The 17955-nt window shown below is 42.4% G+C and overlaps 1 protein-coding gene across 1 annotated transcript; it reads left to right on the top strand.

The window, feature by feature from the left end:
* The first annotated feature begins 458 nt into the window (after positions 1 to 458).
* LOC136755448 (uncharacterized) lies at positions 459 to 8426 on the top strand. The gene is made up of 3 exons (XM_066712038.1): positions 459 to 1125; positions 1858 to 2175; positions 3778 to 8426. The coding sequence occupies exons 1-3, from the start codon at positions 810 to 812 to the stop codon at positions 4929 to 4931; spliced, it is 1788 nt and encodes a 595-aa protein (XP_066568135.1). The 5' UTR covers positions 459 to 809; the 3' UTR covers positions 4932 to 8426.
* The last annotated feature ends 9529 nt before the right edge of the window (positions 8427 to 17955 follow it).

Raw genomic sequence — 17955 nt, 5'->3', positions numbered from 1 at the left:
ATTGTGTAAGTCGCCCTGGACAAGGGCGTCTGATAAGAAATAAATACATAAATATTATTATTATTATTATTATTATTATTATTAATAATAATAATAATAATAATAATAATAATAATAATAATAATAATAATAATAATAATAATAATAATAAAAGTGTCCCAACAATGAGCAGGAATAAAACATTCTACAAATGTAAATTTATGAAAGGGTCGTAAAGCCACTCAACCTGATATGAACTGATTAAATGGCCCATTTTCCGATTACACTGTAAAGTATGACGCTGGTGCAGCACGAAGGGAACTTCGATTGCATGAACTTCTTCTGCGAACAGGACTATCTTCTCAATGCCTCTGTGTTTGCTCTGCTCCAGACTGCAGCTCCACTGCCAAGCTGTCCACGCTCCGTCTGCGCAGACCGTGACGTCACACGCAGACTCCCGTCTGCAATGTAGACGCACAGAAGTGTCGTGGACGCAGCCCGTTTCCCTGACACCGGAAGAGAGCGGCAGTGGAGCAGTAGATATAGCTAATCTGCGCTATATTATCCAAATAGAAAACTGGTTTAATGCTAAAAAAAACCCATTAATTTCAACTGTTAACGATAGTGCGCTGCTTAAAGTTACTTTGCTAAAGCAGACCTCGATGACTGACAGAGCAGCCTGAGCTCCAGCGTTGTGTGCAGTGTTTCCGCTGTGGGATACAGATGCACACAATCAGCACCGGACAACTGGCAGCCCCCCTTGCGATTTAATAACAGGGAATAAGTCTACAGCGAGCTCCCGTTACTGTGGAACTGTATTATTAAACGCAATGTCTTATTCTGTGGTAGCGTTTCAGAGCCAGCTCGCCGCTGTTATGGAGATCCTGGTCAAAGCCACGGTGTGTGAAATCACCAAACTGGTGGAGGGCAGCTTTGCGGATTTACACATCGAAATAGTGCAAAGCAAGGAAGAAAACGAGACCCTGAAGATGAGATTGCAGTTGCTGGAGATAGAGCTGGGAGCACAACGGGAATATAGCAGCAGCAGCGCACAGATAACGGGACCATCTCCAAACGGCCACCGTACCGGAGCCGAGCCGGTGTATCCCGAGGACACCGGGGCAGACGTCACAGCAGCGACGCCTGGTAACGTAATACGTATCTGCATTTGACATATAAATATGTGTGGATTTCAATGTCAATAATATTATAGTCAGTCAGTATCTGTTTATGACAAAGTTAATACAAAAGCTGTAGTGTATTGGCATAAAGGGAAGCGAAGTGATTGTGTGGTGTTGAACGTATTGTTAAGTGAATGCACAAACGTACACACATGAAATAAGACAGGCAGATGGGTTGAACTGTAGAACATTGATATTTGTCTGCAGTAACAAAAAAAATCGTTTTCGTTGGATACTATCTATGAAACGGATCAAACAGGTCTGTACAATATTCTACATTATAAGTGTCAAGAGTTGCAAAATATCCCCAATAACAAAGGAAGTCATTCTATAATTAATGCTTCTCTCTAAACTACAATAATCTCAATAAATGATTACAAGAACCATCACATTGCTATTTTAAGAAAACTTTAGCAGAGAAAAATAATGGCCTTCTACCTGTTTCTTTGTGATTTATGAATTGATTGAACCGTTTATTTATTAATGTATATGTATAATAGGTAAGCTAAACATGGAAGTATCTGTTAGAGATAATACATTAATTGTCCTTACTTGTGAAGTGCAATAAAAATCAATTGACTGGTGATTCTTGCTTCATTTTATATACAGAATAATAGCACACTGTTTAAAAAGCTGGAGACTTGGAACTTTTGAGGTCGAATATGAAGTTGCAAAACTGTGTCCTTTTTACTTTCAGAGGAGGCTGATGAACTTGAGCCAATCATCATTAAAGAGGAGGAGACCGAACTCTGCCAAGATACTCTTCGCCTCACTGGCCTGGATTCTCCACACACTCCAGAGGACTGGCCAGGGCACCAGTCCACCAATGAGAACAAACAGGACAGTGAACAAATGCCAGTTAATGTGCCAGAAGGCATTTCAACACAGACTGAGGATGTCTTTAAGGAGATCAATGACTCGGAACAGCTTAAGGAGTATGAAGGACACAGGCCTGATTCTCTGAATATCAAACAGGAGAAATGTGAAGGTGTGGGATTACCAATCTGTTTGAAAGGTAGGTATAGGCAGTATTTCCCAACTCTTTGAAGCTCAAGACACACATACTTGACTTTAACATGTTACGTAGTACACCACCCCCTGCTGACAACCACCTGCACACAGTCCCTTTTTTAAACCTGACAATAAAAATGAACTTTCAGTGAGAAACCTCAGATTGTCTCACTCATTTGATTCTGGTAGAATATTCTTTATAAAGATAAATGTTTGTTCCTATTATCTGAATATGCTGTTTACATGATGACTTTCTCATGTGTCCAAAGCTTCCATGGCACACCTGTGCACAAGGGTGGCACTACAGTACGGTTCAATTTTTTTTTCGTTATTTGAACTGGAAAAGATAGGCTACTGTTATTCCATACTGTACTTAATACCGTACCAGTACAGTATTTAATACTTAATATTTAATACTGTACCAGTACAGTAAATTATCATAAATGCACTTAATTTTGTACCTCAAAAAAAACAAATTTAAAGGAGGATACAAAATAAGTTTATAAGTGCATCACATTATAATGGCATCAACAATCTTATCCTTCTGTCCTTGTCTAAATTAATCTAAAATATAGCGCAACTTATAGATAGAAGATAGAATAGTCAGACCTGGTCTGTTGTGAGCATGCTGCTGCAGACCCCTTAGTACCGGCTGGAAGAAAGAAGAAATACCCTCTCATGCTCAGACCTGTTTAATTTGAAACCTGAGATGCTGGAGTAATATTGTCCCATGTGTTTTTCTTTTTTAAGGCATGCTCGTAAGCTTTAATTATACAAATGGCTGTAATTGGTTACAATTAATGCAAGCCTACTTGGACAGTGAATTACAGTAAAAAGTCTTATTTCTGGATGGCAGTCCAATAGTATCATGTGTTGGGCCCTGATTTTTCTGCACCTTTCTTTTTCAGTTGTAATTCAACTGCTATGCCCTAGATGTCCCTGCAGCCACCTAATTTAAAGTGTTTTTTTTGTTTACTAGTTAGAAAAATAAAAACAAATTATGATTAGTACAAAGGGTAATTGAAGCCCTATAAACTACTACAAAACTGTAAAGATTTTCATAATTGTCTGTGGTTGAAATTCAAGCTTATGATAAGAGGCAGGCCTCTGCAGTATCTGCCTTATTTTGAACCTTGTAATATTCATTAGATGTGGCTGATGAATCTCCTCCAAAAGGAAAGCTTTTTCCGCTGAAATACGCAATGATCTTTGTTCTGTTTCTTCTGCGGTTATACAATAACAGCACCACATACATGAACGTCAAAGCAAAATAATACCACTGAAAATATTTTCATTAAAAAAACTTGAAGTTCAAGACAATAGTATTTTCTATTAGTATTTGAAAGTAATCACATATGATCATATTTCTTTAGTCTGCTACAGGATCAGACTACAGATGGCCATTTTCAATGGGTTTTATGATTTGTGGGCACTTCACACAAGCTAGAAAGCTTAATCATTATACAAGAGTCACGTAGCATAACCTGGTGGGTTTTATTAGGAAAAAAAAAAAAAAAAAAAAAAAAAATATATATATATATATATATATATAAAGATTTAAATCTGAAACTCACCATTAGCATCCCCCTGTTTCCTTCTCTTGTAGGAGCTGAGGAGGTTGCAGCTCTCTCCGTGTCTCCCACCGAGCCGCAGCACTGTGAACTGGAGTGGGGCTGCAGTCTGAGGCTGGACGTGGAGCCCACACCTACACAAGGCCATCGGCAGCTCACTCCACAGCACAGACCCAGACTAGAGGACCTTCCTGGGCTGGAGTCTGTATACATGGCTGACACAGAGGGTTTGGGCCCCGGGAATGACAGTCACAGTGAAGCCTGTGGGCACGGAAAGGAGGAGATGAGTGGGCTGGACTTTCTAATAGCAGAACAGGAGACTGAGCTGCAGTCTGTTCTTGGGTCTGAGATGCATCACGGTGGATCGAAAGAGGAAAAGGCCCTGGATAAAGTACCCCCACACCCAGGATCCTGCCCCCACATTGACCCAGAGGTGGATGAGTTAATGTCTGTTGTCATCAAAGAGGAGATTGAGACCCAACAGGTTAACGGGGAGGAATGCCCAACTGGAGAGCTGGATGTTAATTTCAGGCGGTCATGTGGAGAAGGGGCGGAATGGCGACTAGGATGGGGGCCGGGGCAAGGTGTCCCGCGGGACTTTTGGGAGCTCCTAAGGCCTGGCCCAGGCAAGGGGCAGGGCGGAGGTGGGACAGAGGGAGTTGCGATGCCTCACAGCCCCTCCCACAGCACCCATCCCCAAGTTCCCTCGTCCAGCCACCTCGCCCGCTCTACTGCCCACTCTAGCAACCGCTGCCCCCAGTGCGGCAAGAGCTTCAGCACGGCTGGCAACCTGAAGATCCACCAGCGCATCCACAAGGGCGAGCGGCTCTACTGTTGTGCCCAGTGTGGAAAGCGCTTCAGCCACCCGGGGAACCTCAAGGCCCACCAGCGCATCCACACAGGGGAGAGACCCTACCGCTGCCCCCAGTGCGGAAAGTGCTTCATCCAGTCTGGGGACCTGCAGCGGCACCAGCGCATCCACACGGGTGAGCGGCCCTACGTCTGCGCCCAGTGTGGCAAGAGCTTCAGCCACTCGGGGAACCTCAAAGCCCACCAGCGTATCCACACTGGGGAGAGATCCTTCCCTTGTGCCCAGTGTGGGAAGAGCTTCACCAGCCCTGAGTGCCTACGGAGACACCAGCAAGTTCACCTGGGAGAGCTCCTGCGGCCAGTGTGGGAAGAGTTCTGACCATCCTCCCCTGCCGTAGCCTTGTTTGCAACCCCACCTCCTGCCCGGGCGATCCGGTTGAGTAGGAGATGTCTGAGATAGCCGTTTTCTATCCTTCCTGGCTAAAAGCTTGTGGAAAACGTCAAGCACAAAGACACAGCGAATCAGAGCTGACATGTTTGACGGGAGAAAAAATTGCTTATTTTTGGTTTACAATATACTACCAAAAACCATCAATGACAATTCCAGGAGGTATGAAAATCCAACTGGTTGGAAAAATAGGAAAAAAATAAAGGCCTTGGTGATGATTTAAAATCTGTTGGAAAGCAAAATGTTGAAATGCTGAAAATCTTAATTAAGATTAATTCAGAGCATAAGGTTCAAAGAAACTTGAGATCTGTCTACCATTTTGATAAGGGATAAACAACAAGTGGGTACAAATGAATTGGTAAAAATGGTTCACAACTTCTTGTGTCCTAGAACATTTAATGTTCCATTTTAAGATTGTGCTACTTGTTGGTGCAGAAATACCTCGTTGGTTTGTCTCTCTTGTTCTGTAGGTTCCATCTTCACCTAGTCCCAATCCCAGTCAGTTCCAATGTTCATTTAACCTGTAAGTCACCCTGGATAAGGGCGTCTGCCAATAAATAAATAATGTTTCAATAACATGTACCTAATGTCACCCCCTGACCATCTGATTTAATCCACAAATCTCTCATAGTGTCTATGTGGCAATAGTACTACAGAAAACTGCATTTCTCTTGGACCAGTACAGAACTCACTTTTCATAAATCTCCATGAATGACATGGCGAGGTCAGATGGTAACTGTTAGTACTGAGCATAACACAGGAGTCAAATCCAACGACAAGATTAATAATCCAGTAAATCCAGTTTAGGAACAATTATGTATAAGGAAGACATTTTTTAAGAGGTACAAACTCAAAGAAGTATTGAAAACATAATTGGCACCTCTCTGTCTCTCTTAAATATTTTGTTTATCAGTTACATACAAAGCAAGCCAATTGCCATCAGAGAAAACTACTTTTGTATACCTGCCTCTTACAGTCTCCCCCAGCTCCAATTAAATAATAGATTGTAGTTTAATGTCAGTTGGGACAGGAATTACTACAACAGATAAGTCTTTGCCCATTTCAGCCCAATCTTCTGTGTCTACTTTGACTGAAAATGGGATCTGGAACCTGGATTTCTTTGCCTAATTTATATTTATTTTATTTATTTATTTTAAACAATGTTTTGAATGGATTTTACTTCTTTAAGGGGGAATGCTGTCCTTGTGTATTGTTCAGGTGTGTGTTGGTGACAGAAAACACTAATTATGAAGGGGAGTTTTCTCTGTTTTTATAAAATCAACTCCTATTAAAATTCAACACGTTTCAAGTCTGGTTTCTGTGTTCGTTAAAGAGCATAACAAGGAAAGTATGTTTCAACGCATGATTAGAACGTAACAATGGTTACACAAATCTCACTTATTCTGCCCTTAGTGATAGATTGACCACACACTCAACTGTCCTTTTCTTGATTTAACTCAGAAAGTTTACTTCAACTGCATGGCTGTCTGGCTGGCTGGAGACATTGGCTACTCTTTGTGAACTGATGCCTCTAATACCAAATCTTAAACTCCACTGGTGTCCTGTGGTCCTCGTTTCATAAATGAGTGTTCAGTAGTCCTTGGGGTTGACTTTGTACGCCCCCTTACAGGATTTTGGATACCTGAATTGAATGTGCTATGTCTGCAGTCACATCTGTTCAACACTAATGACATTCCATTAACCCCATCTGTCTATGAAATTCATTTGAGGCACAGATTGCTGCAGTGATTACTGTATGAGCACAATGACACACCCTGTTGTGCATAAAACTCATCAATATATCACACCAAGAATAGCACAAGTATAGGCTTAAAGTAGGGAAGTAAACATGTAGGATTACATTATTTATATACACCGATCAGCCATAACATCATGACCACTGACAGGTGAAGTGAATAACACTGATAATCTCGTTATCATGGCACCTGTCAGTGGGTGGGATATATTAGGCAGCAAGTGAACATTTTGTCCTCAAAGTTGATATGTTAGAAGCAGCTCTTGTGAGGTGTTCCCAGTCTGCAGTGGTCAGTACCTATCAAAAGTGGTCCAAGGAAGGAAAAGCGGTGAACTGGCGACAGGGTCATGGGCAGCCAAGGCTCATTGATGCACGTGGGGAGTGAAGGCTGGCCCATGTGGTCCGATCCAACAGACGAGCTACTGTAGCTCAAATTGCTGAAAAAGTTCATGCTGGTTCTGATAGGTGTCAGAACACACAGTGCATCGCAGTTTGTTGCATATGGGGCTGCGTAGCCGCAGACCAGTCAGGGTGCCCATGCTGAACCCTGTCCACTGCCTAAAGCACCTACAATGGGCACGTGAGCATCAGAACTGGAACACGAGAAGAAGGTGGCCTGGTCTGATGAATCACAAGTTCAAGGTGTTGACTTGGCCTCCAAATTGCCCAGATCTCAATCCAATCGAGCATCTGTGGGATGTTCTGGACAAACAAGTCTGATCCATGGAGGCCCCACCTCGCAACTTACAGGACTTAAAGGATCTGCTGCTAACGTCTTGGTGCCAGATACCACAGCACACCTTCAGAGGTCTAGTGGAGTCCATGCCTCGATGGGTCAGAGCTGTTTTGCCGGCAAAAGGGGGACTACACAATATTAGGCAGGTGGTCATAATGTTATGGCTGATCGTTTTATATAGATGTGTATTTTATGATGCATGATTCATATTCTTTTAACATTTATTGCACTTTGTATATACGTTATATGCTGCTAATGTTGTTTATATGTTTTATAAATTGGGAGCTTACCCTCTTAATTCGGGTGTTGTTTTAATTGAAACACCTGACATACATTGTTCTGTCCATAAATGCTGCCTGCATATTTGATTCTATTGAGAGAATTAGCAGCTCATTTCCTCATTTGCTTCTCTTCTGTTTGTGCCGTGGTGGAGAGAGGCAGGTCTGGAGTGCATTGCATTCTTTGTCTGAGAAACTAATCATGAACTGGCTGTGGTCACACTGACAAACTTGTTATGAAAATACAGATTACGTTTTAAATCAAATTCATTACATCTTTTATCTCAAGAGCGTTTTAGTGGCAGCAGGGGGTATTGCAGTTTGTTTTTTGTTTTAGTTTTTTCCCAGTATTATGTGTTTTTGCTTTGTTATTTATTTTTTGAAAGACTTACAACGATTATAACTTATTGTGTTGAGTTTTGGGGTTTACAGTTCTTTAAATTATTTTGTGACCTAATAGTTTGACTGGGTTGACGGGCTTCTGTGATATCAGTGTGGTACTTGGGTTGTTTTCAGTTTGCTGCATTTCCTGGGAGAGCGTATCTTCGTCTCTAGACATGAACAGTCCAGAAATAACCTTTGCATCTTCCATTGATAAATGACAGGAAGAGATGTGGGTTTGTGGTGCACTGTATTAAATACATGAATACACAAGACATTCAGTAATTTGAAGATTGTCAATCTTCGGCTCCACACCATTGGTTGATTGTTTTCTGCAGTCCACATTTCTGCTTTTACACTTCATTGATGTCCTCTTGATCTGCAGTAGAGGAACAGATGCAACTTGAATAAAATGAACTCATCTCTTGTGAGAATCCCTCACATTAAAACCCATTTGAAACAAAAGGGATTGATGGTAACCAGTAACCTAATTATTACTCCTGAACACTTTGCTAATGTTTAGCTAATGTAGGTCCAATGCTTTTCAATTTTAAAAATTAATTGTGAATGAAGATAGGTCATGCCTGTGACAAGAATTGATTCTTAGGTCTTTCTGATTGCTCAGAAATGAACATCCTTAAGCTCTTTCCTTTGAATAAGCGTCTTCCTGTCTTGTACGCAGTGACTTTGCAGCAGCAATACAGTATAGATGGTACAGTCCTCCCCCTTTTCTGATTTATTACTTATTAAAATACCTTTACTTTGCTGCGAGGTCTATGCATCACTTCACATGCAGTGATAATGCAGCCAATCAATCCAATCAGCAATGAAGGTGAGGGAATTACAGATTTTGCGGACTTACCATCAAGACATGGAGAGGTGTATTCAGACATGGCCTGCTCATCTACAAGACATAAGGACTGCTATCACACCATCACACAATTTTCCACATTGTGAGGGACAGAATCATATGAGCTGAAATTTGCACAGCCTCCTACAGGATATTTACTATTCAGCTTTCCAGTATTCTTATTTTAGGAGCAATACATTATATTAAAGTTTTGAGAGTAGTCTCCATCTACCAGTAATAGATGGTACCAAAGAACATGCTATATAGAGATGCTGTTAAAAACATTGCAAACTTGAATTAACTATTAGCAGTATTTTAATGAACAGGTAATAACTGTTTGCAGTTGTCCAAATGTAGAGTAATGAACTGGGACCAGGTTCTCCACGATGTGGAAATATGAACTCTTCAGTGCTGAAGATATCTGATCAACTGCACACACCATTTACAGATGTGGACAACCAAAGTAAGGGGAGTGCCATACTGTTTTGGCTGTGTCTTTGATCCCAGTCTGTGTATTCTGCTCTCATCTGTGTTCTGCACTCCGCTCCAGTACAGTGCCCAGGGAGAGGACATTTCATAACCAGAGAGTTATCCTGCCAATTCTTCTGCTATGGCAGGCCTACCACTACCACTTTGTAATGCATCAGTTCACTGGGCCTCTTGTTAATTAAACAGTCTTACTGGTCTGGTAGTAGTCGTAGACCTTGACAGCAGCTGGTTTGAGGTTCTTTACTGAGTGAGTCTGGGTCATGCTGATGTCAAAGTGATGAGGTTCTCCCCTTTGTAGCTGTTGAGAGACCTATCTGCTGTTGCAGATCCTAAAATTCACTCAGTGCTGACAGTATATTGTTTTAAGAGATATCACAATACTTACGGCTGATCATGGTTCCCTTAGCAACAATACAATGTCTACATCACCCATGATATTTCTTACAATCCATTATCAATGAATGAAAGCTGGTCTGTTTCTTGTGCCAAAATGCTGGAAAAAGTCTAGATTCCAGTTCTATTAAATATTCAACTACCACTCCATAGAAAATATTGTTTATCAAATAAATCTTTTTGCTCATCACTCATTCAGCCTAGGGAAATCTCCCATCAATTTAGTTGGATGACTACCACTCCATAGAAATCCAACTAAATTTCCCTAGGCTGAATGAGTGACGATCAAAAATACGTCATTGATACAAAATTACAGTTTAATAAGGAGTAATTATTAGTCTACATGAATCACTAAATAACATTGTTTCAAATAGTTGTAGATACATTAAAAGTCAAATGTATGTGAGGTAATAGTTCTAGGTTGGTAACATAACAGCATACATTTCCTGAGGGAAAGCACTGCTTTTGAGAACTTCACAGTCAAACTGTGTATTATATTTCATACCCTGCAGAATGGCAACTTAATTTTGTGCAGTATTATTATTTTTATATTTTTAAGGTGCATACTTAATATAAATATAAATAATATAAATATAAGTGGCCACTTATGAGACTGTGAGATTTAAACCTGGGTCTCCTGTGCCATAGCACAGTAGCAAACATTATAGGGGTACATTATTGACATTGTTTTGTTTTTTAATATACAGCTCTTTGCAATGTACACACACACACACACACACACACACACACACATTATCTACAGAGGCACAAAGAAAACACTTGACAGCACAAATTAACTTATTTGTACCCATGCTTCAATCAATTGGTTCTGATTAAGGAGAAAAACATTTACGGAACAGCTACAATTATATTTATTATATTTCAGAGCAGGTCTATGCTTTGCCAAACAGCTGGAGGGATAGTCTAGGTTAGTGTCCAATATAAATGCATAGGCTTGGTTATTCGTCTGGACTTATGTCCAGTGTAAAATGGAATTCTGCGACATCGCTCGCTCGTGCCCAGTGTGTATGCAACATTATCCAGTATAAATGTATTAAGCATAGGGTATATATAAAAAAATGAAACCCAATGAATTCCAGGTAAGGAACTCACCCCATCCAGATACAGTATCACATGCCCGTTTTCTTTGTCCATGTGCTTCACCGGAGGATGTACCCTCACCTGTGGTGTGGAAATTACACCTGAGATTAATACTGAAAAACAAACGGGGAACAGCTGAATAGAGGCACTATGGGCTAGAGACTGGGCTCCTGTCCATCTGACCAGCAGTGAGGTGGGTTTGTGACAGGCCTGAGCAGATGTCAAACTTGGCAGATGTTACCAACAGTGCCAGGCACTTTTAAAGGGCTGTGGAAAAGTGTGTGATGGTGTGATAGCAGTCCTATTTTTTACACCATGAGTTAACAGTGCAATCAGTAGAGGTATAGCAGCACTAAGGCAACTCTCACTGCTAACACTGCAGACCTGCAGGGATGATACAGGGGTGCTCAACCAATATCGACAGTGATTGACCAATTGTGCATCAATTCTGGGGGAATGCTGGTCACTGTCCAGATCTGAAATAGTGATGGTCTGGAGCCAACCTGTGCTCTCAGTGGAGTCTTTTACCTGTCTAGCTGCTCTCACTCTGTGGCCCCTTTGAAACTGTTCACACTGAGGAACCACACACACTACACTTGTAAGAGGTGTCTCTTTAATGAAGAATCCAGAGAGGAGTTTGAAGTTCAGAATGACCGTGTTGGTGTTTTCCCTTGGGCCAGCATACCTGTTGGGTCAGAGCAACACAAACAATCATAAAGAGCTCACCAGCATAGTTAGCAATCTCTGAAAAGGCTCATTCCATGTTAGCTCAATCAGAGCTTCTCCCCTCAAGATTTTCAGTTTTGCTTAATTTTTTCTGCATTGTGGAATTATTTATCAATATTGAGATTTACAATCTCAATTACAACAGTGGCTCAATAGCAGGGAGTTCTGATAAATTGTTGACCAGGTCAGGGGGTGTTTTCAATGCCACGTAGAATTAAGGCAGTTCTGAAGGCGAAAGGGGGTCAAACACAGTATTAGTATGGTGTTCCTAATAATCCTTTAGGTGAGTGTATACAAAAGAACAGGCTTTTAACTTCACACAATCTGCATCAACTTCATGTTGAGCCCAATACCGTAAATCACATCAAGCGCGTTCAATGTTTAAAGAAACACACGCTTTATGGGTTCAATTTATGTCCATTCGTCTTGTGTTTCATTTTTGTATCATCACATTTTAGTCAACTAGAATTAGAAGGTTTTTCTTTTTTTAGTTATCGTTTTCGTCTCGTTATCATCATAGTTATCGTCACAGTTATCGTCACTGAAAATAGGTCGTTTAATATTTGTAGTCGAAATTAACACCGCTGTGTTGCCAGACAACTTAAAATTGAACTAATAATAAAACTAACTCTGTAACTGTAGAATTACTTTTCAAACAGATGTCCCACGGCGATGGCTCCATTGTGTTTTTAGATGTGGGGTTGAAGGACAGGAAATTTTCCTTAATGTAACTAACCCTTTTCCATAATTGGTCACAATTGCTTTTTCTTCCCAAGAGTTTTAGCAGATGATGAGACTACCTTCTGTTTTTTTGTTTGGTTTTTTTTTTCCCAAGAATGCCTGTGAGCTCTTAACTGGATTCATTGTTTGGTTGTTTGAATGGTGGTTTTCTACTCTTTTATAGTTTACAGGTAACTGGGAATCTATGACTGCACAAGAGTTGAAAATGATAGGAGAACAAATAATATAATTAAGGATTTGTTTGAATACAGGTTTAATTAGATTCCTGAGACACTGGGACAAAGATAGAAGCCCTGGAGTAGCCAAATACAAAGAGGATGTTATGTGTGTGTATGTGCAGTGGAGGTAAACTTCCCACTTCTGAGTCTTCAGCACCATTAACCAGCATAAGAACCATATGGAGAGAAACCAACTTACATTACTTTTTTTTCAGCATTTTGATGTATGCTGGGATTAGGTATTGGAGTAGGACTAGGGTTTAGTAAGGTATTGAGATACATGTTGGCTAAGTGAGAGTAAGTGTTAAGGTTACTATAGGAGTTAGGAAATAGTTACAATTACATGGGCATGGGTGAGTTACTCTGAGGTGGGAATAAGCACTGACCTGAATAGATGCACAGCCTGTGCCCTCCGCCTCCACACTGTACCGCCCCAGGACATCCAGCAGCTCCTTCTCCTGGTACAGCAGGCTGTTGCTTTGGTCCAAGGTTAAGTGGTGGTGTTCTCCCCCCGTTGACCGCACCATCACTGTGATTGTGCTCTCTTTGTTGAACACCGCTGTTTGCACTATAGACTAGTTTGGCTTGGAAGTGCATACTTCAAGAAGCTGCAAGTTCCGGAAGCGGAAGCCAGACCAGAGCGATCGAGCGAGACAGCAGATGTGTGGACGTGACCGGGAGCTCTGTGCCTCTGAAGTGAAGCAAGAGCAGCAACAACAGCGCCCCACACAACGCCTGCGCCGCGGATCTGCCTCCAAGAAGTGAAGCACCAGTCTCCCAGTTGGACTGCAAACAGATTTGAATCCCTCGGTGGCGCGTCTGCTGAGAAGGTGCTCATTATTGGAGACTCCATAATTAGAAATATAAAGATTGTGTCACCAGCAGTAGAAGTAAGTAAGTCTCTGACATCGAAGCTAAATTGGACGAATTGCCAGGCGGCGAAGTTTCTACTCTGGTTATTCACGCTGGCACTAATGATATTAGACATAGACAATCAGAGATTTTAAAAATAAATTTTACATCGCTATGCAAAACTGCAAAAAAACGATGTCAGAATATAATTGTCTCTGGCCCGCTACCAACATTACACAGAGGGGATGAGGCCTTCAGCAGGCTGTCCTCTCTAAGTAGCTGGTGTGCATCAAATAGTTTTGCTTTTGTGAACAATTGGGATTGTTTTTGGGAAAGGCCTGGCTTATACAGAAGAGATGGGCTCCATCCGAGCTGTTATCTGTTATCTGATAATATAGCTAGTTGTTTAAAATCATCCTACACTGCAGTCTGCCTGTAACTCCCAGCATAGCCTTACCCCGATCCTAGATCCCTGCCTGGGGGCATCCAATAAAGTACATAGTCCTGAGATTAAATCTTATACAAACAAAATGAATAGTTATCCTATTAAAACAGTAATATTTCATAGGCTTGGATGTATTCCTTCCTCTTGGGGCCCTGGACCCATACCAACTTACACACTATCAACCTATCTCAAACCCTTTAACTATTGGTTAAAGTAGGCAAGATGCATGTGATCTTGAGCTACTGTGGGAAGACCCCAATAAAGCACATGTAGTCTTTGCAGGAGCAGCGCAGATGTACAGTGAACCTGGTCTTTACCCTCAGTGGTGTCCCGCACATCCAGCTTGGCGAGAAGGCTGGCCTGGGTGTCCGCCTCCCCAGCCATGGTGAAGGTGTAAGCGAGCAGGGCAGCAGCATAAGTGTTGCTCAGGTTGTGAACTGCAGCCCTCAATCATGACAGACTGCTGTTTAATACGGGCTCCTGAGAGAAAGAACAAGAACACGACTTTCAGGTTGAGCAAAGAGTTATGTTTGCCTTTTGTGCGTTTCCTATTCAAAATCATTTTAATTCACAAAAGATGGTAACCTTACTGGCTGTTACAATGTAATGAAGATAAAAATAAAATAAAACATAGATTAAGGTAATTAATTAGCAATTTGTTGATTTAAAATAAATAAATACCAACTCATGTGTAACTCACAAAGCTACAAGCAGCTATTGTTCACTTCTTAAGCCTATTATATGCTCCATTTGCAGACTTATATTGAACTCCTTCACTTATTCACGCTTCACATTTTACTTGCTGTATCTTCTACTGCAGTGGTTTTCAACCTGTGGGCCGTGACGGTATTGCATGGGGGCCGTCAATTATTATTAATATAAATAATAATTTTGTTAATATATGTAAAAATGTTCAAGTCATAATTAAATAACATAATTCGATATATAATTAAATAACGAAAAATAAATATTAAACTGTTACTGTGCAGTCACTATTTAAGCTCGCTGATAGGTTTAAGAATAACCCGCCAATTGCCATTTCCAACAACATACTTATGCGAAGCTGGATTTTCTGCATTGGTGGCACTCAAGACAAAATACCGGAATAAGCTTCAAGTTCAGCCTGATCTCCATTTGCAAATTTCTTCTCTTCAGCCCGACATACAGCGCTTAGTAAATGCTAAACAACACCAACCTTCGTATTAGGTGAGTCACAATGATTGTATTTTATGAGGTCTAACTGTCATTATTATTATTATTATTATTATTATTATTATTATTATTATTATTATTAATATTATTATTATTATTATATACCTCAGTGGGAGGTTTGGGTGTGATGGGAGAGGAGGGGGGACTGTTGAAGAGCTTGCGGATGTCTGCAATCTTGGAGGAGAAGAAGGAGGCACAATCATCAGCAGTGAGAGATGAGGGAGGAGGAGGGGGAGGGGGGCAAGGAGGGAGGAGATTTTGTAGAGTTTGCGGGGGTTGTTGACAGTGGATTCAAAGAGTGATTGGAAGTAAGACTTCTTGGCTGAGGTGAGTGAGGAGGAGAATGTAGACAGTAGAGAGCGGTAGAGTTCGAGGGTAGCTTGGAGTTTGGTCCTTAAGAAGTAAAAGGAGTAAAGGAGAGGAAGAAATCCGGCACAGTGGGAAGGATTGGAGAGGTGGAAGTCTCCCAGGAGGATGGTAGGTGAGGACAGCGAGGGGAGGGAGGAGAGAAGAAAGTTGAGTTCATCCAGGAAGGAGGTGAGTGGACCGAGGGGACGGTAGAGGTGAGAAGGAGAGGTGATTTCCACTGCATGAAACTCAAAGCTGTGGGTCGTGATAGAAGAGAGAGAGGTGGGGGCAGAGAAGAGGAGAGAATACTGTTTATTTGGTTTAGTATTTTACATTTCATAAAATAAAGACAATTAAATTTTTAATACTTGTGATTAAAATCATTAAAATATCAGTCCTAAAAATCACTTAAAAAATTTTAAAATCTTTGTGTGATTTTAACAAGAACAAAAACAATTAACTTTAAAATAAACGTGCCCAAAACAACAAAACAAACGTGATAAAAGCAAAAACTGCCCACCAACAAAAAGGTCAAATACATTGAAAATAACTGAAAATGCATTAAACAAAATAAAGAAACAATTAAAAAGGAAAAAATAAAAAACAAACAAAAAAGGTCTAATGCATTTTAAATTAAACCCAAAACGGTCAATGTATTTGACAACAAAATATAACAAAACTATACCAAAAACCCTAAGCAATGTGATTTAAAAGTAACTAAATCTTTAAAAACAATTAAGATTCGTTTTTAAAATCTTTTCTAAAAACAATCATCCGTAAAATCTTTAAAAGATCTTGGACTCGGGCTCCAGCAGGGGATCTGACCGTCCCCGGAGGTGGGTCCCATCATGGGATCCTGAGCTCCCCCAGATCTTGTATACGCCAGTTCTTATAGGCTTCCTCCTTGCCCCTCTGATGGACCTCCAGATTGACATAGTCTCTTACAAACACCATGCCCCTCCGCGCGATGACGATCGGGTCCAGCTCCTGCTTATTGAACAAACAGATGTTCCGTCCCTCCCACAGTGCCTGCTTCACTGCGCAGACGACACGCCACCAGCACCTCAGGGTAGATGTTGATATTCCCCTGGCCGGACCGTACAGGATCTGCTGGGCGGTCGCCCGCGCAGGAACGGCAAACCTGTGGAGGAACGGAGAAAACAGGAGCCAGACCCTGTGGGCGGAGGGGCACTCACTAAAGATGTGAGCCTCCGTCTCCTTCCCCAGGCAACCCTTATAGGGGCAGGTGTCATAAGGAGCTATGCCCCTTCTGTGCATGAACACTCGGGTGGGGAGACACCGACTCACAGCCATCCAGGAGACATCTTTCTGCGTGTTCGTGAGGCAAACGTGCATAGCGTTAGCCCAGATAAACCGGCAGGTTTCGGGAGGGAAATCTTCTATCCGGCTGGTCTCCTGGGCAGATCTCATCTGGCTACAGATGGTCTTATAATCCCAGGAGGCCAGCACGACTTTATGGAGGCCTACTTCGAGCGCAAAGGCTCGGAGCGCCCTGTAGAACGGCGGGGGATCCCACGAGTGCGGCCTGGTGTTATCCATGGCGCAGAGGCCGAATGGTCTCAGGCTGCTGGCAAAATAAAAGCGGTTCATGAAACTCACTTTCTTGCCAGCAGCCTGGATGTTCTTGACCACATAGGCCAGCCCCTTCGCCTTTATCAGCCGCACAACTTCCGGGACCCCCCTGCCTCCATCCAGGGTACCCTTCACCATCTGTACTCTTTTCAGCCTCTCCATTTTGCTCCCCCAGACAAACCGAAATATAATTCGGGTCACTAGTTTTGCGATGACCTTGTCTGGGGGGAAGATCATTCCTACGTAGAGGAGTATCGGGAAGAGGATGGCCTTTACGACCAGCACCTTACCAGCCATCGTCAAGGTCCTTGTGCTCCAGCCGTGGATCTTCCTTTGGACCTTCACTATGGCCTCCTCCCAGCTCTGGGTGCCCGTGTTGGTCCCGTCGATCGTGATCCCCAGAACCTTGATAGACGGCTTCACAGGGAACACGGTCGGCGGGCCCCGGCCGACAGGCCATGCCCTGGAGAGGTAGACCTCGCTCTTGGCCTTATTCACAGCGGCCCCCGTCGCCCTGCAGAAGCCGTCCAGCAGTTCCTCGACCCTGGCCACGGACGGAGCGTCCGTGCAGACCACGGCCACGTCGTCCATATAGGCCAGGGCCTTCAGTTGCTCTCCGCCGGAACCCGGGAGATGGAAACCTGTCACCCGGACGTCCCGGCGGATCGCCTGCATGAACGGCTCCAAGCAGAGGACGTACAGCAGGGCCGACAGGGGACAACCCTGCCGGACCCCCGACCTGACCGGAAATGGTTCGGTCAGGTGGCGGTTCACAAGGACCCTGCTGCTTAGGCCGCTGTAGATGATCTTGACCCACTTCCTCAGGCCAAGAGCGA

This window comes from Amia ocellicauda, chromosome 1 (assembly GCF_036373705.1).
Source record: "Amia ocellicauda isolate fAmiCal2 chromosome 1, fAmiCal2.hap1, whole genome shotgun sequence".
In the NCBI taxonomy this organism is placed as follows: Eukaryota; Metazoa; Chordata; class Actinopteri; order Amiiformes; family Amiidae; genus Amia; species Amia ocellicauda.
Note: the sequence above shows the minus strand (reverse complement) of the source record. Positions and strands in the feature narration are given on the sequence as shown.

Excerpts from the sequence above, each read along its gene's own strand:
- LOC136755448 (XM_066712038.1), top strand. The coding sequence starts at position 810 with ATGTCTTATTCTGTGGTAGCGTTTCAGAGCCAGCTCGCCGCTGTTATG. Across the intron at positions 1,126-1,857 it reads CGTCACAGCAGCGACGCCTG|AGGAGGCTGATGAACTTGAG; the intron begins GTAACGTAATAC and ends TTTTACTTTCAG. Across the intron at positions 2,176-3,777 it reads ATTACCAATCTGTTTGAAAG|GAGCTGAGGAGGTTGCAGCT; the intron begins GTAGGTATAGGC and ends CTTCTCTTGTAG.